The 27,975-nt window shown below is 36.5% G+C and overlaps 1 protein-coding gene and 1 long non-coding RNA gene across 2 annotated transcripts in view; one reads left to right on the top strand and one right to left on the bottom strand.

Moving 5' to 3' along the window:
- Positions 1-8,046, top strand: part of LOC136792457 (uncharacterized) — a 188,784-nt gene extending 180,738 nt beyond the window's left edge. The window contains exon 3 of the long non-coding RNA XR_010836270.1: positions 7,820-8,046. This is a non-coding gene — a long non-coding RNA (uncharacterized lncRNA). The remainder of the gene's footprint in view (positions 1-7,819) is intronic.
- RFX6 (regulatory factor X6) overlaps positions 3,417-27,975 on the bottom strand; it is a 130,472-nt gene continuing 105,913 nt past the window's right edge. Inside the window, exons 8-20 of the mRNA XM_067011707.1 lie at positions 24,654-24,761; positions 20,858-20,935; positions 20,622-20,735; positions 18,422-18,471; positions 15,895-16,054; positions 14,812-14,956; positions 13,391-13,500; positions 12,117-12,234; positions 10,529-10,651; positions 9,662-9,868; positions 8,320-8,832; positions 7,236-7,448; positions 3,417-4,852 (exon numbers count right to left, since the gene is read on the bottom strand). Coding sequence (XP_066867808.1) covers positions 4,677-4,852; positions 7,236-7,448; positions 8,320-8,832; positions 9,662-9,868; positions 10,529-10,651; positions 12,117-12,234; positions 13,391-13,500; positions 14,812-14,956; positions 15,895-16,054; positions 18,422-18,471; positions 20,622-20,735; positions 20,858-20,935; positions 24,654-24,761 — 2,115 coding nt within the window. The 3' untranslated portion in view covers positions 3,417-4,676. The remainder of the gene's footprint in view (positions 4,853-7,235; positions 7,449-8,319; positions 8,833-9,661; positions 9,869-10,528; positions 10,652-12,116; positions 12,235-13,390; positions 13,501-14,811; positions 14,957-15,894; positions 16,055-18,421; positions 18,472-20,621; positions 20,736-20,857; positions 20,936-24,653; positions 24,762-27,975) is intronic.

The following is a 27,975-nucleotide window of genomic DNA, read 5'->3' as shown; positions in this document are numbered from 1 at the left end:
ACTATAACATTTTGCTCAAGAAGCTGAGCTATAAGAGGGTCAGGGTTTTTCTTTGTATTCTTTGCATTGCGTGTTTCCCTCCAGTATTGGTTCATTCTCATTAATCATGGTTTTTGAAGATAGCTAGTTCATTTGTCTCCAGCAAATAATCAACAGGAGTTTGTATTGCTTTACCTGTACTGGCTTCTAGAGACGGAAACAAACTGAGGTGTCTCTCAGCAGGCTTCTTTTTCACCGGGGTGGGGGAAATCTATGCAAGGACTAAAATAAAACCGTCCAAAATCAAAGCAGCAACAACACAGTTCAAATTTTAAAATCAAGGAACATTTTTTTAAATCATTGCTCGTGGACATCTGTCCTTCCTATCAGTCATTGTGTTTCCCCTCCTTGTATCCACACCCCTTTTCCTTCGTACATGTTTCCAGTCACTTCCTTTCTGTGAAAGGTTGCTTAGCTTTTTTTTTTTTTTTTTTTTTTTTTTGCGGTACGCGGGCCTCTCACTGTTGTGGCCTCTCCCGTAGCGGAGCACAGGCTCCAGACGCGCAGGCTCAGTGACCATGGCTCACGGGCCCAGCCGCTCCGCGGCATGTGGGATCTTCCCGGACCGGGGCACGAACCCGTGTCCCCTGCATCGGCAGGCAGACTCTCAACCACTGCGCCACCAGGGAAGCCCTGCTTAGCTTTTTTTAAAAAAGTTTTAATTTTTGCTTTTGCTGTTCTTTGTATAAACGTAGCAGATTGGATGGATGTGTACACTAGGTGTTTGAAATTCTCTGGAAACCCAGAGTGAAGAAACCAGGTGTGGAGGAGGCTCTCCAGCCTCTCTGGAGTAGAGCTTTGAGCTGACTGGAAGTGCTTAATCTGGATCATCACTTTCCCGGTATTTTCAAAGGAGAGTTAAACACTGTGCTTATTGGGAAATCTCTGTCCGTTGGTGGTTGCTCCGACAGGTAGCCAAACAAGTTGATTACCTTTTGGATTTTAGCATAGAAATCAAAGTAGAACACATCAGCAAGAGCCTCTTCTATTCCGTCTTTAGAACCAAAACATTCAGTAGCTGAAGCGAGAGCTGTCTCCCTGACTCAGTGGCAAAATGTCTATATTTGTAGATGCCACTGCTTTCTCCTCAGAGGCTCATTTTGTGAATTTCATTTCCTATTTCATATCAGACCAGTGGTTGAGATTGGTAAGTGGGTCACTAGACATGTTTTTGTTTTGCAGACATTATTTCCATTTCGTGTCTCTCTGTACTGTATACTGCAGGTAGTATGAAAACTGTGTGATACAAGAGGTTTCTGTCTTATTTCCACATGCAGAGTAGCTGGGTGTCCTCTGCCCGAGCATTTGGTTGTTCAAGCTCTGTCCACCTCCTAAACTGGCAACTGGGAAAATCAACTTCAGCCCTGTCAGCGAGTCTCTGGCAGCAGTTCCTAATAATTATTTATGCTTTGGGAATGTTTTTCAGCTCCTAAAACCTGTCTATTTCAGTTTGATTTTCTCAATTTGTACAATATATGCATGTTCTCTTTTTCCCTTTTGTCATCTCCCCACTCCCCAGTGTTTTCCTTTTTAATGTTCTGTAGTTTTGTATGAGATGAGACTTGGGTACTTCTTGCTCAAGCTTTAATGCTTTATAAATAAAATTGGATATCTATTAAAAAACAAACAAACAAAAAAATGCTTTCTGACCTGAAAGTGTACTTGAGAACATATAACTGAGGATAGCTCTAATTTTTCTTAGTGCAATTCTACCTGGAGAGAAGAAAATAAACTAGATCCATTCTGATCTGTGATTCTAGGTTAATGACGTAGCTGGGTCTTAGTTTTTCTTCAAGCTGTTACCAAATCGGCTCTTGGTCTCAGAATTGTATTAAGAATCCACCAAGTTAATTGAAACATTCATTTTTCATGTCTTTTATATTTAGTAACCACCATACCGTAAGATTCGAAAGATAGTACCCCAAGAATTGAGTTATAATAAACCTAGCATTTAAAAAATGTTAACCTTAATTTTGCAATTCACATAAGCATTAGCTTGAACAGGTCACTTTATAATTGATACTCCACAACTTCTAACAGTTACTTGAAGAATGATTTATTTGCTTTTAAAAACATAAAAACCTAGGCAAGATCCTCTTAACTATATCAAAGTTAACCTAAAGAATAACAGAAAATGCCTTAAGCAGCCAAGTTTTAGATCCGTGAAGGAAACAATTCTTAAACAACGAGTGTAGCTGATGGGCAGAAAGGTATTCAATGTCTCAAGCTCCTTTTGGTAAAATTGAAGATGCTGTGTCACCGTCAATTCGTGCTGGAATAGCACTGCCTCTCCAGGGGCACGTGGATGCTGTGTCGGGAGTACACTGGTATCTAGTGTTGAGGCCAGGAATACTAAATCTTGTTCAATATGCAGAATAGTCCTGCAAAACAAAGAACTGTCCTGCCTGAAAACCAGTGGTGCCTGCACTGAGAAATACTGTGCTACCTCTAATAGCAATAACCTCCAGTTCACTACCTGGGGAAAAGAGCAAGTTAGTCTTCTTGTCGTCAAAACTGAGCACCTCGTTACAATGCACGTGAAAGCCAGACACTGCTCACTGTCTTCTGAGCCTCCCCCTGCTCCAGTCACTTCCCCTCACCTTAAAAGGGCAGGAGGGAGTACCAATATAGGGTCAACTCTTTACACTGAAATACTTTGCAAATAGTGTTAAGGAAAACTTTAGAGCCGCTAGTGACATATTCCTTTTTCTTCCCTTCTATCTAGTCAGTTGCCAATCCTTCAATGTAGTCTCTGAAATGATCCTCATGTTTCTTTAAAATGATGCTTGTGCTTCTCTCTCCCCTCCTCATTCACTCTTCTTCCCCATAAGTCTCTGCACTTATCCGCTGAGCATCTGGATGAAAGAAACAGCCTTCAGAGTGGCCCGTTCTTAGGCTAATTCCTCTCCTAACAAGTCCACCTCCTCCCTCCAACTGCTGCTGGATGTTCCCTAAACATCTTTAACTCACCTTGCTTTTTACTCAAAAATCTTCAGTTGAGCTTCTACATCCTATCATCCCTTCATCATTACATCAAAACTTATTAAAGGTATTGGCACTTTTTCATCTTTGTATTTTCCATTGTGTTGGACATGAAACATGCTGAATATATACTTAATTACCATAAAATGGAGATTTGGTTCTCAATTTTTAAGATTTATGTCCAATCACTTCTTAAAGCTGTTTTGTTTTCTTCTTCAGTCCAAGTCCTTATTAATTTCATTTCCTCTGCACTCTTATGCTATTACCATAGCAAAGAATAGAACACTTAGTTTTCTATTACTCATGATTTGTTATTGTTGCAAAATATTTCTGCTAATTAATTAGCTCATAAACTACATACTACTGAGCAAAATGGCAGCAACACTCCAACAAGTCCACAGATAATTGTTTATTGCTTGCTGAATAACAATTCCACAGTTTGTCTCTACCAAATTACATCATGATGTAAAATGGGTGTTTGGGGCTTACAGATCTTTTTATAATGTACCCGGGGCTTACAGTATAACCCAATCCTTAATACAAATAATAGAAGATCTGTCATAAGACCAAAGGAGAAGCCTGTAAAGTTAATGGAAGTTTCCCATTATAGGCCATGAGTCTTAACAACAGACCTTTCAGTTAAGACATATGAAAAAGAAAAAGAAACAGAGCTAGATAAACGGTGTATCAAATTGTATTAGTTTATATGTAATGAATCTTTCACTTCTGAGTTTGTTTTTGCATCCAGATGACCCTTGAACACTCATTCACTCTCAGTTTCTTGATTAAAGAATGCTTCAACATCTGCAGAAGTTCAAACAGTCTACAAATCACAATTTCTTTATATTTATATGCATGGATCTGTTATGCAAATGTTCTAGAATTATTGTTTTGACCAACCAACTTTACTCTTTAATTTGATATACAAAGGAGCTTTGCCTGCAAATCTCCAGGATTCTTTAGAAACAGAACCAGCCCTGAGAACAACCAAGCCTTTAAAAATATTTCCATACTTTATTTCTTCCTATCTTTTTTAAATAAAGAAGGAAAGCATTTTTAATCTCCATTCAGTTACATAGAATTGGAACACTGCTATGTAACATAAATCATCATACTAATGCACAGAAACTGAAAGTCAAGCAACTTTGGTCGAGGCTGAATTGAATGAAGTGTTGATCTTGTAAACATTTCCATAGGAGGTAGCCATACACATTTGACTTTTTGTCAAATAAGGGATAGTAAACAATGATTCTGAGATCCTAATAAATTAAAGGTATTTTAAAAGCATTAAATAAATGTTTCTCTTTTTAAAAAACCAAAAGTGAAACAGCACACAGATTTTCAATAAATTAAGAAGTGAAATATTAAATCTTCAGAGTTGAAATGTCTGCATCTTCAAAGCTCCACTGGTTCCATTTGATAACGTTTGAAACTATGATTAATAACGGGACCACATTCTAAACAACTTGTGTGCAAGGCAAACTCTGCAAATATTTCCATTCACTATGGTGTTGTCCATAGTTTTACACCAGTGACCTGAAAAACAATACTGTGCCGCTGGAGATTCCATTTTCTTTCTCTGACAGCGGTCTGAGTAGATAGCATGTGAGGGCTAGAGACTTTTCAAGTTTCAACCCCTACCCAAGAGTGCTGGCTTAAGTGCCTCCAGGTGCTGTTCCCATGAACACAGTGTTGATTGGTGGTAGAGAGGATGCCATTTCTCTACCATTTGCTCCATGGGAGTCCAGGCTTTCTTGAGCTGGATATTGATTGGAAGTTCCATACATACACTGGGATGAGGAGGAAGGAATTGGGGTTTGCAAACTGGATGCTGTAAGGGAAAATATAATCAGCAATAGAAAATTGACTGACATTTTCTTTTTTCTGTGCCACTCACTTTACGACTTGTGCATTGAGCACATACATCTGTACTAAATTTGAGTGTGCATGGTTTCTCAGAGCAATGCTCATCTTTTCTTCCATTTCCCCCCCGCTATTCTCCCACAAATTTTCCTTCAACACATTTCACAAAGAAAATTCAATTTCAAACATAAATTCAGACAACTGTATCACCGAAATATATCCCCAGTCTATGTCCTTTTTCCAGCTGCACCTCCACAACTGTAGTTCAAACCACCATCTTCTCTTACCTGGACCAACACAGCAGCCTCCTAACTAGTCTCATGACCCTCACCCTGCAGAGAGCAGCCAGGATAATCTTGCTGATGTGTATATCAAATTGTATATCAAATTGTCCCTCTTCTTAAATGCTACAATGACTTCCCATTACTCTTAGAACAAAATCCAAGCTCCCTGCCCTGCTTCATAACACCCTAGATGAATTGGTCTCCGCCCTCTGATTTATTTTACTCCCCTCTCTTCATTCACCATACTCAAAACACACGAGCCTTCTTTCTGCCCATTGAATTTTCCCATTTCAGAAACTGTGCAACTTGCCATTTCTTCTGCCCGGAACTCCATCATCAAATCTTCACATCATTGCCTCCTTCTTATCACTCAACTTGCAACTCAAATATTTCTGCCTCAGGAATCCTTTCCGAGCTCCCTTACCTAAAGCAGCTCCTCCGTTACTATTTGTCTTTTTACCCTATTTAACTGACCTGAGAGTAACTGAAATTATCTTTTTAATGCATTTGTTTATATTTTCATTGCCTTATCTCTTCCTACTGGAATGTAAACCTTTTACAAGCAGGAACTCTGACCTGATTACCACCATAACCTCACACCTAAAATGAGGTTCAGCACATAATAGTAGGTTCTCAAAATTTTTTACTAACTGGCTCACTACCTTTCCTGCATTTTTGGTTCCTGCCTTCTCAGTGCTGTTTTTCTTCTTTTTCTAAGTACCATCATCTCTGTCACTAAAAAGCAGGCTTTATAATTAAGGAAATATAATTATAAGTCCTAACTCCCCTTGTGCTACTCATTCACTTACTCTTTTCCCTCTTTTCACCCTGAAGCCCTCTTTGCAATTTACCTGTAAGCCAGCTCTGACAACTAAAGCTTAGAATCTGTCCTACACCCAAACTATGTTTCATCAAAGCATCCACTATCACTACAAGTAAACAGAACTAATAGTAACAATAGCAACTCTGTACATTTCAGTCTCACAGTGAGGAAACTTCCTGAAGTGGAATTTTCTGTTTCATTAGAATAACCCAGAAGCAATGACCATCTGCATATAGCATAAGATGATAGCAGACTCTGCTCAGGGAGCGTCTGTGATGGTCATAGGAAGGGAAGAAGTGCTTCCTATTGAATTATTGGAAAAACACACTGAGTGAGGAGAGATGCAATTTATTTCATTTTCCCTATACTCTGTTTCGGTGTCAATGCCCTCTACTTATGCTAATCTGACATCAGTTCCATTGGAAGATTTCAATAATCTCATATAAACATTAACACTCTGCCTTGATACTTACGTGGATATAATACTTGCCCTGTGATACCTTATTAGCAGGTTTAGAAACTAAATCTATGTATTTGTTTCTGCCCCTTTTTTCAACTCAGTGATGTAATGAATTCCTACTATGTGGCAGACTCTTTGCTGGGTGTCGGTGATGCATCTAGTACAAGTTGCTGTATTTTCTTAGGGACAGCGACCTGACTGGAATAAGAAGCTAGGGGACTTCATGGCCAACATACAGTTTTGTTCATTTTTACTTAAAATGTATGTTATAGAATAAGAAAGCAACATTTTCTACAGAGGTATCTAATCACATTTTACATACAGTTGAGAAAGTTATAGTAACCTTCATCACAAGTCACCATTTTTAAAAACTTGGAGTGGTTTTAGGATACTGATGGAGATAATATTATGGGGTCCCAAGACAGCTCTTGGCACTGGCCCTGCTTCCAACAGTGAACAAGAGAAAGTGAGAAAAAGATATCATTATTGCCCTTGTAAAACTTAACAGATTTTTGGACTGCATTTGACAGGTTACATGAATTTTTTGCATACATAATAGATTCCAGAGATTTGTTTTGGAAAGAATACCAGATCTAGCAAGCAGTAGGTTGCATGGTGACATGTATATAGAGAAATGGCAAGGCTCTTACTAACAGATTCAGAAACATAACTTCAGATCCGAAGTGATAAACCAGCTGTGGGAACGTGAGTGCCCAGTTAACACTGCATAGCTGAGGTTAACAACTTTTAAAGAATGTTTTCAAGAAATGTTAATATAATTTACCTACTACAGGAGTTCGACATGCAACTGCAGGTGGTGTGTCTGCATAAAACGAGCTGGTCTGCTTTCTACTACCATCATCTAAAATGTGGAGCGGGTCATGGATGTCACCATAGGGAGGCAGGGAGCGAACACTGCTGATGACAGAAACATGTTGATTCACCATCGACCCAAGTCTGTGAGACTCTGGGTAGTTTACGTTGCTTCCATAGTACCCTACAACAGAAAATGTTGAGAATGTAGAGTTATCTTATTACAAGTAATATTCCAGGAAGATTTTTAAAAAAAAGGACAAGGTAGTAGGATAGAGCCCTAGAGATATCATACTGTAAATATTACATTTACATCTACATTTACAATATGGTTGGATTTGTGCTTATCTATGGATATGGTTCGTTAGGTTGTTTTTTGTTTTAATAAATACATAGGCGTTATCGTATTGTCAATTTTGAGATGTAAGACAATACCTCTCTCATACTTCCCTTACTTAAATTAACAAGCTCTTACAATGCTTATGAAGAAAAAAAAAGGCAGGCACTATCAGCCTCTCGCAAAAATTACTTGTCAAATACCAATTTTATTTACAGATTCATGTTGCTGGGAGAAGGACTGGCCTACACTGGGGAGAGGAGCATCAGAGCAGCCTCTACACAGAGCTTACTTTGGTGGCTGACTAAGCCCGCAGATTTTTCCAACTCAGTAACCTCAAGGTACTTCAACAGGAGGCACTGTTTGGGTCCTAATCTTTAAGATCTGCTGCTAAGTTCTCCGGAAGAAATATTATTCACTAAATTTTCAAAGGACAGAACACTCTTCTTCTGGGCTATTAAGGTTGGTCTCAAACATATGGTTTGACATCATATTTTTGCATCATGCAGGACATTTAGAAGGGCAACTTTAATAGAGTCACAAGAATTAGGGATATGTTTGTATGTGGCAGAAATTGGCTCCAAATATCTAAGATTCCATGATTTTGAGAAAGCTCTACATGGGATGACATGCTGTTCACCGGAGGTAGAACTCAATGTCTGATTTTGCCTTACTGCCAACTCAAAAGCCAGGAAAAATTCTTTAAAAATTTCAATACCATTAGGTGAATTAGGAGGCAATGTTGCTCCTTGGCAGCTGGCAGCTCCTGCGTTGCTCAGGAAATTGAAGCCTCCTGTATTTAAAAACTGCATACTGTGTGAATCTTGGCCATGTGGGGATGGTCCGTAGCTGGAAGATGGCCGAGAATTGTATGGGGACCCAGTGCAGCTGCCACTGAAGAAGTCTCTAGAAAGCTGCTGTTCACTCCAGACCATGCATCGACTGTGCTCGGGGCGATGAGGATAGAGTCCTGATGGGGTGTGAGGCTGCGCCCTAAACACAGTCTGATAGTTAGAGTTGGTCCCGTAAAAGTCATGGTTGGCTTGAGGGAGAGTAGGATAAACAGGCTCTGAGTACGCTGAGCAGTGTGACGGGGCTGGCAGTACTGGGCCCACGCTCGGGGGTCTCCCTGCCATCGGCCCCTGATTAATGACGCTTCCTCGGCTCGCCATGGCTGGAGAAATGGGTGGCGTCGTCAGATGACCAGAGCTCTGGGAAAGCTCCATTTGACCTGGAAGAAAGTTACCAGAGCATTCACTAGTGGCAAATTAAAAATAGATGGCTTCACATCTTTTAAAATTATGCATGATTTATTACTATACCTTTTTTCCAACTTAGTTCATTTCTAACCTCCCAAAATAACAGGACTAGGCTAGGGACCTATAAAACTCTAGGTTTAACAAACAGCATCACAACGGTGTATTTCACAACAGTGGCAACTTTCGGAGCTAGTGACTATGGAGGAGAGCTTGGGATGGCTTCATCCTTCCGTGGGTATAAAGATGATTAGAGATCAAGCTTGGGAAGGGTAAGGGGTCTGCTGTTCACATTTCTCTGTAATTAAAAAACAAGCTGAAGGCTAAATGGTTTGAAGTTTAGGGTAAAAGAAAAGGGCAATAATGTCAAAATGACCATGGCTTCAAAGCGGTCAATTCAAAACTTCATACAAACCCCACTGATGAGCAATGAGTTATGAAAGCCATCAAATCCCTGGGTCTCCAATTTTCTACTGGAATTACGCCCCTAAACTACCCATTCCAGGTTTAAAATTCTGTGTGTCCAATGAAGTAAGGTATACAGAAGGATTTCAAAGAAGACATAAGGCAATAAGCCAGACTTAAAGTATTATCTAGTAGCTAGTTTAAGCCATAAACAGAAACATGTGAATGACAAATGTTGAAAATCACAAAAATATTATAAAGCTTTGTTATAAGTCAGTGAAGATAAACCTTTTTATTCTTGAAATGCCTGGAGTTTACCAGCTTTAAGAAAACAAAGGAATAGTTTCCTGTGAGACATACTGAAGCCTATGTGGTTTTCTTGGTTGTTTCACAGCCTACCAGTGAGCGGCATGTTGTCTGTATTCCCAGCAGGGAATGGGTGCAGAGCAGAGGTTAAGCCTCCAGGTTGACTGGATGATAGAGGAAGATAGGTTGTTTCCACATGGCTTTCATTCTTCACGGTATCGCTGGGAACAGTGCTCCCTTTATTACGGTTGGCCAGAAAGCATGAACTCGGAGAAGCAGTGAAGGCAGCTTTACTTGCATCTGGAAATATTTTTTAAAATAGGAAAGCTAATATCATTGCCACATTCCTAGTGGATAAGCCCAAGTTTAAAAAAAGCCTGAAAATGTTCTAGGGTTGTGTCATAAATCTGGAAATTCCTGAGAAGTGTTTTCCATGGCAAATAAGACTGAGATCTTTGGTGTTGGCAGTGGTGCTGGTTTTTGTTAACTGTATATTTGTGGATGTAGGTGTGTTCTTCAGGGCACTAAATAATCCACTCTGTAGTGAACAGCCTTCAAAATGCAGGTCATCACATCCCAAATATATTGTGTCCCTCCTTCTTTAAATTCCTATAGAACTCATCTCTACACCATTTATAAGGTGGTAGACCACATGTGCTGTCTTAAATTCTAATTATTTTTGTATTATCGTCACTTCTCCAATTTTATCTAAGTTCTCAGAAGTTAAGAATATTGATTTGTATTCTTCAGAGTTTCCAGTAAAGTACCTTGACTACTCAATATACCAATGGAGGAAAGAAAAAATAGGGCTCTCTTAGTGTTAGTATCCTGTGTTAGTAGTGACATTTGGGGGGTAAAATCTGAGACTGCTATAAATCCATTTAACATGGGTGCTTACAAATTCTTGAACTTAGGTTTCAACAAAGAAATATGCAAAACAAGATATCCATTTTAAACTACCTGAATTCTTCATATACTTGTCCAGTAAATTCTGTAACTCCTGCTCTTTGTCATTATTAAACTGGGTCTCCATGGCCAACAGAATGTATTCATCAAGAAGCATTCGGATCAAATGGAAAGAACCTTGTTTATGGATTGGGAATGGGGAGAGGGCATTGTGAGATGAAATGAGGGAGAGAAAGAGAAGGAAAGAGAAAGAGAGAAGTCAAGTTAAGTTATCTTTGTGACCATCTCGCAACACTTTACAAGGAGCAACTGAAATAAACAAATATTTGTTGGACTTTAAATGACCTGCTAAGACCAACATGCTTAACTTGGGTCTCTAATCTTTTTGTGTACCGCCTGCCCAGCTCACTGTGTATACTGTCCTGCCAGCTCTTTGGCCACTAATTACATCAAAGGAAAATTCGGATGAAAGTGAGACATGCTTTATGCTTTAAGAGGGCACACATTGGAGTGTGATAAGCTTTAACCTGGGGAGAATGAGCTCTACTCTGCTCTATTTCTGTTTACTTTGTACTAAATAATTAGACAATAGCCAACATGGTCTGAAAAAAGTATCAAGTAAGAAGATGTCTTTCTAGCCTGAAAGAAAATGCTCTTTCATTTGAAAAAAAGGAGAAAAGTAATTTTCATGTGGAATATGTCCTGGAAAACCTTAAACTTCTTTTAACTATTCAACAGATTTTCCAACAAAAGTCTTTTTTCATAATAAGGTCAGGCTTAAATATTGTATAATTTAAGAAACCTTAAATATAAGCAACATATTTCAAATAATAGACAACATATTTTGTTCATCCCTCAATACAAGTTCACTGATTTTATCTAATTCTGTTAAAAATTAAATGAACCAATTTAGTTAATTGTAACCTATTTTATAATGCGAGGATTTCTCAAAATACAACTACTAAATGTGGAGGTACTGTCCAGGAGATAGCATTATAACTACAAACTAAGAATCTCAGAAATTTTAGGAAAAAGAAGGTATTCAATTTTTGAAAAAGCTAACGACTCGAGTTTTTCATGAGTTGTATAGATCAGGATAGATGGTTCAAAAACATATGACAGCATGTCTTCTAAGCTGGTCTTTGATTCTTGGAATACAACTATGAGGTCAGGTTCCTGGAAAAGATGCAAACTTTTGCCATATTTCAATGAATAGTGGCTTTGGAAAATAATGTATTAATTATTGTTTATTTGCTTGTTTAACAAAGAAAATTTATCTAAGCACTGATGGAGTGTAATGGTTATAGCTGCTCTCTATTGTGTTTACCAGGTTCTGGCAATGTATTTTTATACATATCACGTCACTCAAATGCCTATATAACCCAATGAAAGAAATATTCTCCCATTTCTACAATGAGCAGCCTAACTTAGGTTAAGCCAAGCCAAAGAGAAGCAGTGTTAGGATTTAACTCTGCAAGTGGTCTGACTACAAAGCCCAGGCTAAAACCGACCATTCTCTACCGGCTCAAGAGTCCGATTTGAGGAATGACAGTGCCACATGCTTAAAAATTGATAGGAAATGTGACTGAGGAATGAATGATGTAATTCATCTAAGAAGAGTTTTATAAAGCACATAAGATACCAAAGCTAGATGCATTGTTCAAGGTGAGATTATGCATTACTCGAGCACCAAAAAAGCTCCACTTTAGCAGAAAGTCTTGAGCCCTCTTCTTTAATGATCTTCCATTTTGTTTGCTGGTCTAAAAGTAAAGGAACAAAATGAAACTATAAAATCTGTCATTTCATCATTACATGCTTCCTACGTAAGATCAAGAGGTAGAAAAACTGTCTGACAAATGGACAGATTGACAGGGCATGCCATTTATTTTATCAAATAAAATGATGTGTCTAGGGATTTTAACTTTCATCTGGCTTTGCCATCATTTTTCAGGTTAATAGATCTTTATTCTGTATGGTTTTGTTACCTAATAAATTGGACAACGAAATGAAATGATTTGCAAAATATTTTCTCTCTTAATTTTCCTTTGACAGAGCTTTAAAAAAAGCAGAAGGCGAAGTGTGAAGGAAGGGTTATATATTTCTGTGAATGATTAACTGACTTCTCTGGTCCTGAATGATAATCTGTTTTCCTTCTAGGAGAAAAAAAAAGTCCCTACACTATAACTAGTTTCCTTGATATGGAATGGCTAACACCAACTGGTGATGGATATATTTGTTCTTATGGCCTTGTTTCATGATGGATGACTTGAAGGTTAACTGAAAGAGTTGAAGAAACCACATGAAAACACAAAATACTGAGCTCCTGGAATTAAAAAATGTAAATACTTAAAACCATATCTTCTGTCAGCTTTTATGAAAATGTGCTTTTTAAGAAAAGGGCCAGCTCTGTCCAGTTTCTAAGTTTATCTTTCACTACTGATGTTACACAGCTGTAACCTTATTGACTGATAGGGAAGGTATAGTGTCTCGTAGTCTCTGTCAAAAAACGATAAATAGAATTGCAGCTGTGCCCAGTGCTCTCAAATCTGCCATATTTCTTTTTCTTTTTTCTTTTTTTTTAACATCTTTATTGGAGTATAATTGCTTTACAATGGTGTGTCAGTTTCTGCTTTATAACAAAGTGAATCAGTTATACATATACATATGTTCCCGTATCTCTTCCCTCCTGCGTCTCCCTCCCTCCCACCCTCCCTATCCCACCCCTCTAGGCGGTCACAAACCACCTGCCATATTTCTAATCTTGATATTTGACTTCCCTTATTGCTAGGGTTTCAAAAGCTTTTCAAAGCATTATTACACATAGCTTATCAACACCCCCCACCATTCAAGAAATTATAGCCAGTTTAGCATTTACTATTAACACAATTTTATTTTCTGAATGTCATTGAAAAATACCTTAATAACTCTCTGCTCTACCACAGTATCCAACCATTCAATAAAAGCCTCCACAGTGGCATTCTTCTTAAGGAGATCTTTCAATTCTTGGAACACTGTGATAGAGTCATCTACCATGTAAAAAGGAAAAAAAAAGCAGAATATTGCACACTACTTTGAACCCAAGAGGAAAACTAAAAGTAGAAATAATTAATAATTTTATAGAATAAAACGGCAAGGCAGGTAGATTAAATTAAATGTGTTAAAGAAATTATTTTCATATCCTGGAAACTAACAAAAAATCCTTAGTTCTTTACTCTTCAAAATTTTAATCGTAAGCGTATATGTTTTGGTATACATTGAAATGCAGGTTTATATACTATATACTAGGGAAGAATTGTTGTCAGTAGAGATGATTATTCATTTTGAATGCAATGCTTTCATTAAATGCCACAGATTAGTGGAAACCTAATGACTGAACTAAGCTAGACTTGTTGATTTCCTGCTTTCTGAAATATCCTTTATCTTTAGCAAAAATTAAATTCTGCCCTGCAGAATTGAGCCACTTAAATAAATAATCTTTTATCATGTAAAAGTTAAAGGGGCAGTTAAGGACTATCATTTTATTAAAGAGTTTGAGGTTTACTGAATCCCAAACGGTAATATAATTTTATGTTAAGAAACAGAAAGCAGGACTGAGGTTGGACTGTCCCCAGAGAGCAGTGTGCTGTAGCACACTATATATTTTTTGGTGTTTTCAGAGAGAAACGATGGGAGAAATAGTGGGTTGTTATCCCTGGGAAATGGAACCCGGTTGTCCGGTCACACATACTGACTTGGTGAATTCTGTCAGATTGTCCAAACCTAAGCAGGGCATTTCGGCTTTGAAAAACAGTATTGCATTGAGATATCACTTTGGTATGCATTATACACCATATGACGCCAAGAGTGCAAAACGCATGGAAATGCGTATGCATGTAATATAAAACTGGAAGAAAACTCACAAAACTCAAAACTGTTTTGATTATTCCCAGGTTTTTTTCAATTTGGATTATTTCTAGGCAATGAGATTATAGATGACTTTTATTTTCCTCTTAATATTTTCTATATTTTCCAGGTTTTTCACAATCAGTAAGTACAACTGTTTTAAAATAGAGAACAATTTTTAAAATTAAAAGTATTTCTCTAAACCAGAGTTTCTCAAACAGATATGATTTTGTAGTCCAAGGGGACATTTGGGAATGTCTGGAAACATATTTGGTTGTCACAACTCGGAGGAGACTGCTACTGGCATGTAGGGGATAGCGGCCAGGGATGCTGCTAAGCATCCTTCAATACACAGGACAGCCCCACTGCCCTATCAGAGAGGTAGGTATCCGGCCCAAGACATCGATAGTGCTGAGGTTGGGAGACCCTGCCCTAAACAAAAAGAGAAGACTTACATTCAGTGTAGATATCAGAGTCAGTGTCTGTGCTGCCCGAAATGGTGAGAAGGGCCTGAGATCCAATACTATTCAAGTCAACCTTTTCAATGTCAGATACCATAGAATTCACGACATGCTGGTCAAAGAGAGCTGGTCTGGCAATCTCCATAAAGAAAGTAAAAAAGACACTAAATTATATCACTGATCCTCCGTCGAAAGAAAATTTTAGCTTCTAGAGAAATAGTTCCTTGAGAGAAAAGTATCATAAATAACTTTTTAAATTTTAAAACTAAAAGCAGTAGCTGAGATTCATGATCATCTCTGTTAAAGGTTTGAAAACTATTTTCAGAATAAGAAAATAATTTTTTTTACCCGTGGTCATAAAATAAGAATTTCACAACGTTAAATTTCTTATCTGGAACTATCCCAAGCTAGTCTTTCAAAATTTAGGGGGCTAGAAACCTTCATAAAGCAAAGGATCATTTGAGGAGAGGGCAAGTATATTTTAACAATATACAAACATGTAACTCTAATTTAAGAATTACTTTTTTCTCCCTATTTAAGAGAACTAAATTAGAGGTAGTTTAAAATGTGTTGTGGGTTTCACAGCATCACATGGGCTCATTCCCCATAACCTATTAATTTTATTAGTTGGATTCATTTATTAACTGAATTCATCTGGCAAATAAGAGTTTTACATTTTACGTTTCATTCAAACGTTTTTTTTTCTTTTCTTTCTATTTTGAAATAATTTAAAATTTACAAAAAAGTTGCAAAAGTAGTGCAGAGTATTTTCACATACTCTCTATCCAGCTTCTCCTAATATCATCATCTTACATAACCATTGTATATTATCAAAATCAGGTACAATACTAGTAACGCTGGTACAATATTAGTAACTAAACTAACTAAACTAAACTACCGAATTTCATCAGTTTTCCCACTAATGTCCTTTTTCTGTTCTAGCATTCACTCTAGGATCTCATGTTGCATTTAATTGCTGTCTACTTAGTCTCCAATCTCTGAAAGTTCCCCAGTCTTTGCTATCAGATGATTAATTTTTTATTTGGTGACTCAAATACCCTCGGCTTACCAACATACCTGTGCAAGATGTAAGAAAGATGTTTGTCGTTTCAGAGATGATACAAATCTTCGCACAATAGGTATTTTCTTGTCAGTTAGAGCTTCTGGCAAATTTTCCAAGGATGAAACAACCCATTGTTCCCAATTTTTAGCAAAATTTCTTATGTCTGCTAATAAGCTACAAAAAAACCCCAAAGAACAAAAAACTCTATTAAATGCTAAGTAGTTCAAAATGCATTAAATAAATGCAGTTTGATGGAGGTATATTATTACTCTTTGATTCCAAGAACATGACTGAAGTCAGCCTAGGTCTGCCATTTATCATCTTGGTCAAAATACTCAGTCTCCTGAAGGTCCAATTTCCTCATCTGTTAATAGGAATAAGAATAGTATCCAGGGAATTCCCGGGCTGTCCAGTGGTGAAGACTTTGCCTTCCAATGCAGGGGGTACAGGTTCAATCCCTAGTCGGGGAGCTAAGATCCCACATGCCTCGCGGCCAAAACACCAAAACATAAAACAGAAGCAATATTGTAACAAGTTCAATAAAGACTTTAAAAATGGTCCACATCAAAAAAAAATTTTTTTTTTAAAAAGAAAGAATAGTATCCATGTCACAGGATTATTATGAGGATTACATGAAATAATTCATGGAAAGTGTTCAGGTTAAAACTTGGCAGGCAGAAAGTGATCAATAAGATATTTTATTATTAATATTAATTCATAATTCAATCATTTTCTTTAAAATATTTCTGGGAAAAGGTAAGTGTGCACTTGATTTTGCATATCTTGGCTTACTGAGAGACACGCATAGGGATCATAATGCCATTTCAGGTATTTAATATTTGTTTCTAGTAACATATTCTTATAATCCAAATATAACTGTAGAACAAATTACCACAAACATACTAATTAGAGGACCCCATTTAGAAAATTGCAAAGGTTGGTTGTGTATATATTATGAAAACATACAAAAATTTATAAATCCATCAACAATCTACATATTATATCTCAACAAAACAGATTTAAATATATTTAGGATGGGGCATATTTTGGGGAGCAGTGACAGTACAGGAAAAAAATAGGCAGAGTTTGGAGTTAAACAGACCTCAATTAAAATCTAGGTTCTGCTTCTTAAAAATCAGCTGACTCTGGGCAAATAAATTAATTTCTTTGTACTCCCAGGTTCCTCTTTGTGAATTTGGATCACAACAGTTACTTTAGAATAGTCTGACAAGATGTTTTAAAAAAATCCAATTGTTCGATGATAAGGAATTGGTTAAATAAAGTATAGTATTTTTCAGATGCTGTATTTCTATGCAATCAATCATTTAAAAAATGCTAATCTATATTTGTTGATATGGAAAGATTTTCATAGTATACTGCAATAGTATGTATACTATAATTCCATTTTTAACATTCCTAGAAAAAAGTCTGTGAGATACAATAATAACCTAAGACATTAAAAATGTGATAAGGCAATGAGTGATTTTTTTAAGTTTTATTTTATATGAGTGATTTTTAAAATGCATTTATGCATGTTTTTCATTTTCTAAATGAATATGAACTACTTGCATACTTAAGAGATAAATACATAAATAGTACTTCTCAGGCTAAGTGAAATAATTTATGTAAGTCTCAAATCCCACACTGTGTTTAATAAAAGTCAGCTATTATTACTATTAGTTACACGGCTGAATGCCTGTCACTATGTAAGCATAGCCATTTTGCTGTGACACAGAAGTGTTAAGTGTATCTAATTCAGAGCTCAGGCTAGATATTTAAAGACAACGTATTAATAATTAAAAGAAACTATTGACCAGGCCAATATCAATTATTATTTAAATAAATAAACCAGTCTAGAGGAAAAGGTAAATCAAAAATAAAGATTGTTTTATCAATCATCATGTATTTATTGAGAACCAACTATGCTCACCCTATATGTATTTGTGCCCCCAAATACTAAAATAAATTTCATTACTTTACTAGAATTTGTGTTTTAAAAATGGGCTTTTTTTTCACATTCCTATTGTTCTCACATCAGAACTATAGGAAAAGACTTTGTGAAAAATCTTCAGGCATCATTTCAATTTGAGATCTTAGTCCTTTGTTAAAAGAAGGTGATAATTCCATTATGCTACTTTCTGATTTTGGCAATTAAGACCAAAGTTATAATAAATATAAAATAATTTTCCTTATAGTTTTATTATTGTGATTATTTTCCATCAATTATCCCCATTCATCTCCCTCTAGCCAGTTTCCATTGAGGAGCTTCCTCAGTAACCTAAAGGTCAACTACACTTAAATATTTATTTTTCACGTGGGCAGCTCTCAGATTAAAGGGATTTCAGGATTGTTCCATCGATTTTGTTCATTGAGGTTTGAATATAAAAATTGAGGCACATCTCTTATAGCTCATACAAAGGGACAGGAATAGGAAAATAATATTGGTAAATGAATGAATTTCTACTTAATGTTTTGCTTTACTATAATGTATAAGGTAAAACCCTATACAAGCAACTATCATATTTTATTGACTGAACCTACCTTTCAGGCATTTCTTGCATTGTTGCAGGAATGAGTACATCTGTTAGAACCTTAATCACAGCAAAAGAGAGTTAACATAAATCCTTAATATTTCTATAGAAACACACTTACTCTTTGTCAATTACTTTTTATTCCTAGCTTTCTAGAGAATAATATGTTAACTCATTTCTGAAAGTTATACTTTTATCTCTAAAATGAATGTATATATGTAAGTTGTGTGTGTGTGTGTGTGTGTGTGTGTGTGTGTGTGTGTGTGTGTAAAAGGCAAGGGGAGGGGGGGTATATAGAAGCACTGCAGTGCTAGTTAAGCAGGTGACACAAATGTACCGGGTACAGAGAGCTAATTATTGGAACATAAAGAACACTGAAAATAAAGGGCTAGACTGAACCTTAAATGTGGGTGAAATGGTGATTAGGACCTTGATGAGAACTTGTAAAAAGAAAAAATTAGTGCTGACTGATCCCAGCTCAGGAAAAACTATGATAAATAAAGGAGATGGGGAACCAGATAGGATATGAACAGTACAGATCCCCTAGGCTGGCTCATAACCTGAGTGCACCAGCCTGGAGAAGAGGACCAAGAGGTCTTCCTGGATGTTTCAAAGATATTTCAAAATGTGAGTAGATACTCATCTACAAAGGCCTATGCAGCTTACCAGCAAAATGCACATGTAGTCCGTGTATATGAAACACTAAAACAAGAGATGGTATTGTATATGCCCATATGCTAGTTACCAATGAACTGGCCTTGGCAATCATGTACAGTTTTATGGACTAAAAGCTGACCACTTTCTAGGGATGTTATGAAGATCTTACAGAAGCTCATATTACACTGCTCTATTTACAGTGCTCACCGTGCCTCCCTGGGTCCACCAGGAGGAGGAGAAACTTTGTGCACGTAACGGTACTTAAACTCTGGACTTTTGTGTTGGACTCAAAGAAATAGACCATTTGTGGGGGTGGGGGGGGAAGTTGTGCTTTAAGGATATTTCTTGGAGGTGTTGAGTGACAGTCCAAAACAGCTTTACCTTGATGCTGGTAAATTTGTGTGCACGAGTCCAGGTCTTTTCTTATACCTACTCTTAGAACCACCTTCTTTCCCCTTTCTGGTTACTTCCTCATGTCTTAAACACTTCAGACAATCTGTTAGTGCAAACTAAACCCTTTCTCTCTAAACGATGATCTTATTTGACCCAGAAAAATGAGACAATCTTTTCTCTCCTTTGTCCTTCTTCAGCTTTAGCTTGAACTAAAGGTAGAGACTCTATTTTCTTATACTGAGATGAGGAAGAACGGAACAGAGGATGAAAATATGGGCTCCCTCATCCTGGTTCAAGCCCACCTACAGTTCTTGATGTGCAAAGTTGCTTCTGGACTGAGTTTATCTAGGTTCTGCTTCACTTCTGTGCAAAGTTGAGAACGTTAACAGCAGCAACTAATTTAGAAGGATTTTACTTCCTAAATACTTAACAGGACTCCAGCTTGGGTTTTCTTGCTCTCTCAAATTACGTTCTAAAAGGAAAGCTTTTGTTTTTCCTTCTGACAATTTAGGAGGTTAATGTAGACAAACTCACTTTAAAATGCCCAGATTGCAATACAGTTTTCTTCCTCAGCTTGGACCTGTGTCTGCTCTAACTAGGGAACAGACTGTTGCGGGAATTAGCTTCACCCTCTTCCCCGCTGAATGGCTGGCTAGATGGCCAACCAGCTCCTATTTGTTTATGATATCCTCGTGATCCTTCTGTACACACTTAGGGACTCTTATTTGGCTTAAGAACAGAATTGGTCATTAATGCATTAACACTAGAGATTTCCAAATTTTTCAAGTTATTGGTCCCATAAGAGTGCTTAATTCTGCTTTTTCCAAAACACTGATACTGTGAAAAAGCCACTAAGTTATTTACTCTGAAAACACCTTACAGTTAATAAAAATTAACTAAGTTTTTATGGAAGTATGTCACATTTAGAATCATTCTTAGCTGTAAACAGAAACTGATTTTGTTTTACTTAATGAAAATTTATATTAAAATACATTCACCATTAAATATACACTATTAAACTGCTTGGTTTCTCATCAGAAAAAAACTTAATAGTGTATCTCCAGCTAGGATTAACAAAGTTATTGAAAATATATTGCAAAATTTAGATGGGATGTTTTTTAAAGAAATATGGTTCATGTTTGACATCCTAAGGAGCTTACCTTATAAAGAATGGAGTCACAAACACAGAAAATGTCAATGATAACAGGGTTTTCAAGCAGGGGAAGAAGATGATCAGGCATTCCTTGCCAAAAGTGTAATAAGAAATGCTGGATCTAGTTGAGAGCAAAACGTATGTAAATTAATATTAACATTTTCCTTAACATGAACTCATATGAAGAACAGGACAAGAACGTTTACATAATATAGTCAGCAAAGCATTCTTTGTCACTCTTACCTCCTCAAAGTTTCCATTTATTGCATTGTCCAGGATGCACTGGCAGTGAGTTTTGTACATCATTATTAGGGTATCAACCTATTTCAAGGAAGAAAAATCTTAACAAAAGCACCCTTTCAGTGCTGCCTTCATTTTGTTCATGCATTCATTTGTTCATACATTCAAGCACATTTTTAAAGTTCATGTTAGGTACGAAGCATTGTGCTCAATCCGAGGAATCAAAAATAAAGGCACAATTCTTATTTTAAGGAGCACGCTGCCTTGTGAAGGGAGAAAGGCAAGCAAATGGACAATTGCAGGACAGTGTGATAAGAATGATGAAAAAGCTGATTGTTCAGGGAACTATGGGCCAAAGCAACATTGTAGTTTTCTGCTTAATAAAACAATTACCTTTGATTGGAGAAATAAATGTAAAATACATCAAATCTTCACACGGTATTATTAAGTAGGTGCTTGGGCAGTGTGGTGCAGTGGTTTCCAGTTTCGGTTGTGGAGTCAGCTAACGCTGAGCATCAGCTCCACTGCACTGTTTTGCACGGGTTGCTTTGTCTCTGACCCCAAGCTTTATATCTTCAAGTAAGGTAGTAATAACATATCACTCGTAAGGTGTTAAAGAAGATAAAATGAGACATGATGCACATGGAACAATTTTCCTGGTATGAAGTATAAGACTTTTACTACATTACCTAAAATTAGTAATAATATCAAATGACTAGTTGACCAAAAAAACATTTGAACATTAAATGTCTGTTGTGAAAATTCTTTATTTCCGTGTTACACTGATAGTTGTACTGCAGAGATAGAAAGTTTTAAACATATTTTAAAATATGAGATGGATTAGAACTTGATAATATTCTGGCAAACTAACAATATTCATATTCAAAACATCTTTATTTCATAAGCTAGAAATATTCCTACCTGTTACAGGTTGTGTGTTCTATGTGAACAGGAACAGGCTTAGAGGTTAGAGGTGTGAGCTTTGCCTGCAGGATAGCTGGATTTGAATGCTAGCTCTAATCTGCTACGTGATACTGGGCAAACTACTTTACATTTATGTGTTTTAATTTCCTCATCTATAAAATGGAGATCATAATAACAGTAAATATCTAGTCAGGTTGTTATGAGGACTGAATAAATTAACACATGGAAGTGGTTGGAGTAATCCATAATTCATGTTAAGAAACTTACAGCTGTTAGCTATTTTTACCTTCATAGTATCAAGGGTGGTCATGATGATGGGGGTGTCCTACCCCTACTCTTTGCTCTCCAACCTTTGTGCCTGCAGCCCAGCGACAGCACATATCTTTGTGGTTTAGCGCAAAGCTGTATAACGATGACATGCAGATTACCAATCTACTTCCAAGGAGGTATGCTGACTAGACACCTCTGGCAGGACACGTCACCATTGATGCAAATGAGACATGCTCTATATTTTAAGCAACGATTTTATACTTTTAGATAGGTTGCCAAGACATATTTCTAAAATGAGGATAAGGACAGCATGAAAGATAGAAAGGAATTCATAATTGTTGTCCAAAAGTAACTCTTTGATCCCTGAAACCTACTAAAGTACGAGTAAACTTTTATCTTCACAAGTATTTCCATTTATTTGTGTCAAAATTTTTTCTCCTATACACAAATCATCAAAAAGTTTAAATCTTTTTTTTTTTGTGGTACCCGGGCCTCTCACTGCTGTGGCCCCTCCCGTTGCGGAGCACAGGCTCTGGACGCGCAGGCTCAGTGGCCATGGCTCACGGGCCCAGCCGCTCCGCGGCACGTGGGATCTTCCCGGACCCGGGCACGAACCCGTGTCCCCTGCATCGGCAGGCGGACTCTCAACCACTGCGCCACCAGGGAAGCCCCCCCCGCCAAATTTAAATCTTATAACTGATATTTTATTTAATATTTACATAGTCTTAGGACAATAAATTTTTACTGTAGCATACTTTGCAGTCTTTATAAACACATTTTTGCTCAATTTTCTGAGGACAGACACCACATTACAGAGGGTAGGAACAGAGGCAAGGCTTAGCTCTAGTAAGGTCAGTGAGCAAGTGGGGGAAGGGTGGCAACTGCCCTGAGTGACACTGTGATGGGGGCAGAAAGCAGGCCTCTCAGCTTCAGCCAGCACCCCTCACTGGGGTCAGCTTCTCCCTAGGAAGTCTCCAGCCTTCCTGCCTCAAGAAAGTAGGTGCTTAGAGTGCTTAGCTTCAGCCCCACCCGTCTGTCTAGGAACTGACAACTTACCTGGGGAACCTGGCTACTGGCTAAGAAGGTAAAAGGCAGGGCCCAGATGTCCTCAAGGGACAAAGAGTATTAGTCCCTGGAGCTCATGATGGGGACGACTGGGAATGAATTTAGAAACCAGGGGTTATTTAAGCGTCTTGAATACTGAATGAGAAATGACCTACAGACCAGTTTTTCAAGTTGGCAGGTAAGGAAGTCCTTGGAAGCTAGCAGAGAAGCTGAAATGAACTATTGGAACATATTCTTCACTTCTCTTTTTTTTCTTTGTTACTCCCTCCATCTACCCTCCTCACCTGGTATATTTACACAGTAAACATCTTCTTGATATGTTTGTACGTAAGCTATCCTGTCCACAAGGTGAGCCAACAATACCCTCCCCCAAAGAACTGTGTTCCCCGAGGTCCCGCAGACTTCCACAAGTTCCCCCACAAATTGCCACATGTTAACATCTACTGGAGGTGTCTCAAATCTGAAGTCATAATATCACACATTATTTCTATATAGTTAAAAAAATGATGTGATAACCTTGAGGAACGTGATGGGAGAGGAGAACAGTAGGAAGTGGACATACTCCAGGAGACTTGAATCAGCATCTGAGAATTATCTTCAATATTTTGCCTGTTCTTAACTGGGAGAGTAAGTCTGTCATTAGAATGAACACCGGAAGTTGCTGTGCATCGCTACTTATCTATCAATAGACCTTTTTACCAGTGTCATTTTTATTTCTAGTTTCTACAAAAGCCCATTACTAAAGTAATACAGGTGGACATTGTTAATCATATTCCTCTATCTTTGCACCTCAAAATATGAACTGACTTAAACTTACTATGAAAGATGTTTTCCTCAAATGCTAATAAAAAATGAACGTTAATTGAAAGAAGAATGTAGAAATCTTTATGCCCTGATTTAATAATCGATCCTACTATTAGTCAACAGATAGCCAGCAAATGACTCTAGAAGTTCAGAAATAGAGGAGGATTTAGCTTTAGACTTTACTACATAAGCACTGAAAGTTTATTTATAAACTGAATTTTATGAAACTGTTTCTACCTTAATTTTCAACAAATTTTGCAACAGAGCACAGAGTTTTACAATGGAGAGGAATCTTTGGAATCTTCGAGTGGGGTCCTTGCATTCATCTAGGCATTTCCCCCTCAGTGCGAGGAACAAATTCTGTCCTAGAGAAGTGCTTGATGACCAGTTACTGAAATTAAATGGAACTAATAGAAAATATAACGCTTATAATTAAAGAAATTGCATGTGATAGACACATTCTAGTATTTTCTTCCTTGATACTGAGTTTTAAGTAAAAATAATCTTTAGAGGTTTATTTTACCACCTTCTGATTATGTACTATCATGGAGATGGTAAATAATTAATTGGAAAGTCTTTAATTGATGTTAGTAAATGTTTGTCCCTCCTATAAATCAGTCAATTATGTTTGATTATGTAGATTTCTATTTCCTGCGAGTGCCATGAAATTCCCAGCAAATTGAGATATGGAACTGACATATCAGAAAATCAATAGAGAAGTATCTTTAATTGATACCTTGTCCTTAGAAATGCATCCTTGGTACACAAGGTGTTGAGCACTGGGGAATTCTGGAAGAAGTGTTCCAGTTTTTGAGCTAAGCGAATATTTACGAGTGAAGCCACCCTATAATTTAGAAAAATGAAAAGAAATAAATCATTATCAATTGTTTGGCTCCAAAATACAATTCTAACAAAATAGAAGCTTACAAAATTTCATTCTTTTTCATCCTGCAAACCATGACAAGTTAGGAGATTTGGTTAACTGTTTATTAGATCAAATAACTGAATAAACTAGACATTTCATCAGAATTACTGTTGCCAAATCATAAATAGTTTCACAGTCTGGATATTTTTCTTATACTTTGGATTTTAGTTTTAGACACTTGCCATTTTTCACAACTTTTCGAAATTTAATTTTAGTTCACAAGTTTATATTTGTTAGTGACATAAGTTTTGAAAGATCTATTTTTAGACTACTGAAATTATTTTAATATGAAAGCATCAGAAACTGCCAGATTTACTTATGGATCACCAAATCATTTATGGATTAAATAAATGAGATGATAATAAGTTAATTAATTTATCCAACCTCAGAGATAATTAATGGTAAAATTGTGATTGGAGTCCCAAACTAGTACTCTGGATTTTCCCACCTCAATCTTCTTCCCCCTGCCAAATTCAGATATTTGTTCTTCTTTTGAATCCTCTGGGGAAAGCATACCTCTGGTAGTTTTCAGAAAATTAGAAAAAATGACAAATAAGTAACATATAATACTGCAGTGCTAATGTACCTACAAGAAACACACACAGAAAGAGAGAACGCATACTCATGATGGAACCAGAGCCTTAGCGAATCAGTCTCCCAGGTCACAACTGACTGTTCCTTCTCCACAAACAAAACTTTAACAAATTGGATTCTAGTAAAAAGTTTGGCAAAGAATAAAATTGTGAATATGGTAAAGGAAGTAAAGTGTTCCTGGCAAGGACCAAATTTCATTCTTATAGTTTTCCTACATTTGCTTCTTGAGTTTTTGTGTTTCTTTGTCATATTGAAGATGTTTACTAGACAAAAGCTTCATTACTTACATAGGTAGATTGGGTCCCTACCCTGTCTTATCATTCCCAACATTTGTAGACTCTTACAGAATTATCATGATAAATCAGAAAGAAGCTGGGGGGACTTTTGAGTCCTTAAACACAAATTTCTTATTGACTGATTTGATATATGCTTTCACACAAATTTTATACTAACAGTGCAGTAGAACTGCATTACTTTCAGGTTAGGTTTTAGTTTTTAGCCTTTTTAATCTTTATTTTCAAGTATGGATAGAAAAGGATTATTCTGATTAAATAATTTTTAAGAAATTAATAAAGAACTACTACATAAATATCATAAACTGAGATAATAGCATGGTTGATCCAAATTAAATCAGTCATAATTCAAGATATGCTTCAAAGCTTTTTAATTGCTTTGGGTTGTCATTTATGAGCATCAATGATCATTGTGCTGAGAAAGAATGGTATTATCAATGAATAGGGAAAAATAATAAAATTCAAGAAAATAAAGAATTTAATCTGGAAGGAAATGATATGGCAAAATATGAAACTAACATTTGATAAACATAACAGAATGCACCTAAACTCTAACTTTAGGAAAGCTTACACCTTTTTCTTATACCTTTTCTCTTGGGTGGAATATCATGTTTTTTCATCCCAAAGCATAATTTGGTGAGATTGGAAAAGAGAGACAAAGAAATAGAAACCAAAAATGACAATACATAATGTACATGGTGTATTAAAGTTAGGAATATGAGAATAGTCTCATTTCCATGAAACAAATATAATTAGTAATCAAAAATCTTTCTACAAAGGAAAAAAAAAAACTGGCCCAGGAGATTTAAAAGATGAATTTTCTCAAGCATTCAGGAAACAAATCATTTCAAACTGAAAAGATTTTTTTCATACAGTGAAAAAGAAGAACCACTTCCCTATTCATTTTAAAACTTTGATGCCAGAATTGGACAAGGACACAAAAGGAAAGAAAAATTATAGGCCAATCTTGCTTAGTATCATACTTGAAACAGTACCAGACAAAATATTAGCAAACCAAATCCAGCAATCTATAAGAGTGATCATAGCCACCTTAGGTTTAAATTGATCACATTAACAGAAAAAAAAATGCAAATTATATATATTACATAACCATCTTAATGGATGCAGAAAAAGCATTTGTTTAAAATCCATCTACCATTCACTACTTTCTCTCCCTCTCCCCCCTCTCTCTTTCTCTCTCCCCTCCTCCATGCTAGAAACAGAGGAAAACTCCTTAATCATTCAATAAATATTTATCAAAAACCCACAGCAAATATCATCCTCAATGGTAAAATACTATAAACATTCTCTTAAAAAACACGAATAAGATAAAGTTCCCTACTCTCCTATCTTTTATTCAACATTGTACGAGTTATAGCCTGAGCAGTAAGACCAGAGAAAGTGATGAAAGATTAAATATTGAAAAGGAAGAGACAAAACTAGCATTATTTGCAACTGAGTTGGTTGATTACATTGAAAACTAAAGCAAACTGCACAAAAATTGTTAGTTACAGTTAACAAGAGAGATTTTCAGCAACATTGCTGAATACAAAATCAATAAAAAAGTCAATTGAATTTCTAAAATCGAGAAACAAATATTAAGACATACAATAAAAAGATACTGTATAAAATACCAACAAATATTAAAATAAAGTTGAAATATCAATAAAGGGATAGAAAATCTAAAAAGAAACAAAAAAGAAATTCTAGAGCTGAAAAGTACAATAACTTAAATTAAAAATTTATCAGAGGGATTCAAAGGTATATTTGAGTTGGCAGAAGAAAGAATCAGAGAACTTGAAAAAAGGATAATGGAAATTTTTGAATCTGGGAAAGAGAAAGAAAAAAATGTAAGAAAAGTAAGCCAAATCTAAGGGACCCATGGGAGATTATCAAGCAGACCAACATACACATTGTGGGAATCCCAGAGGAAAAGGAGGGGGAGCAGAAAGGTTATTTGAAAAAATAATGGCTCAAAACATCCCAAGTTTGATGAAAAACATGAATATAGACATCCAAGAAGCTTAACAAGGTCCAGATAGGATGAACTCAAAAAGATGTACAGCAAGACACATTATAATTAAATTTTCAAAAGACAAAGACAGAGAATCTTGAAAGAAGCAAAAGAGAAGTAACTCATCACCTACAAGGGATACTCAATAAGATTATCAGCAGATTTCTCAGCAGAAACTTTGAATTCCAGAATGACATATTCCAACTGCTATGAGAAATAAATTGTCAACCAA

This window comes from Kogia breviceps, chromosome 13 (assembly GCF_026419965.1).
Source record: "Kogia breviceps isolate mKogBre1 chromosome 13, mKogBre1 haplotype 1, whole genome shotgun sequence".
NCBI classification, from domain to species: Eukaryota; Metazoa; Chordata; class Mammalia; order Artiodactyla; family Physeteridae; genus Kogia; species Kogia breviceps.
The sequence above is the reverse complement of the archived record's forward strand: the minus strand, read 5'-3'. Positions and strand labels throughout refer to the sequence as shown.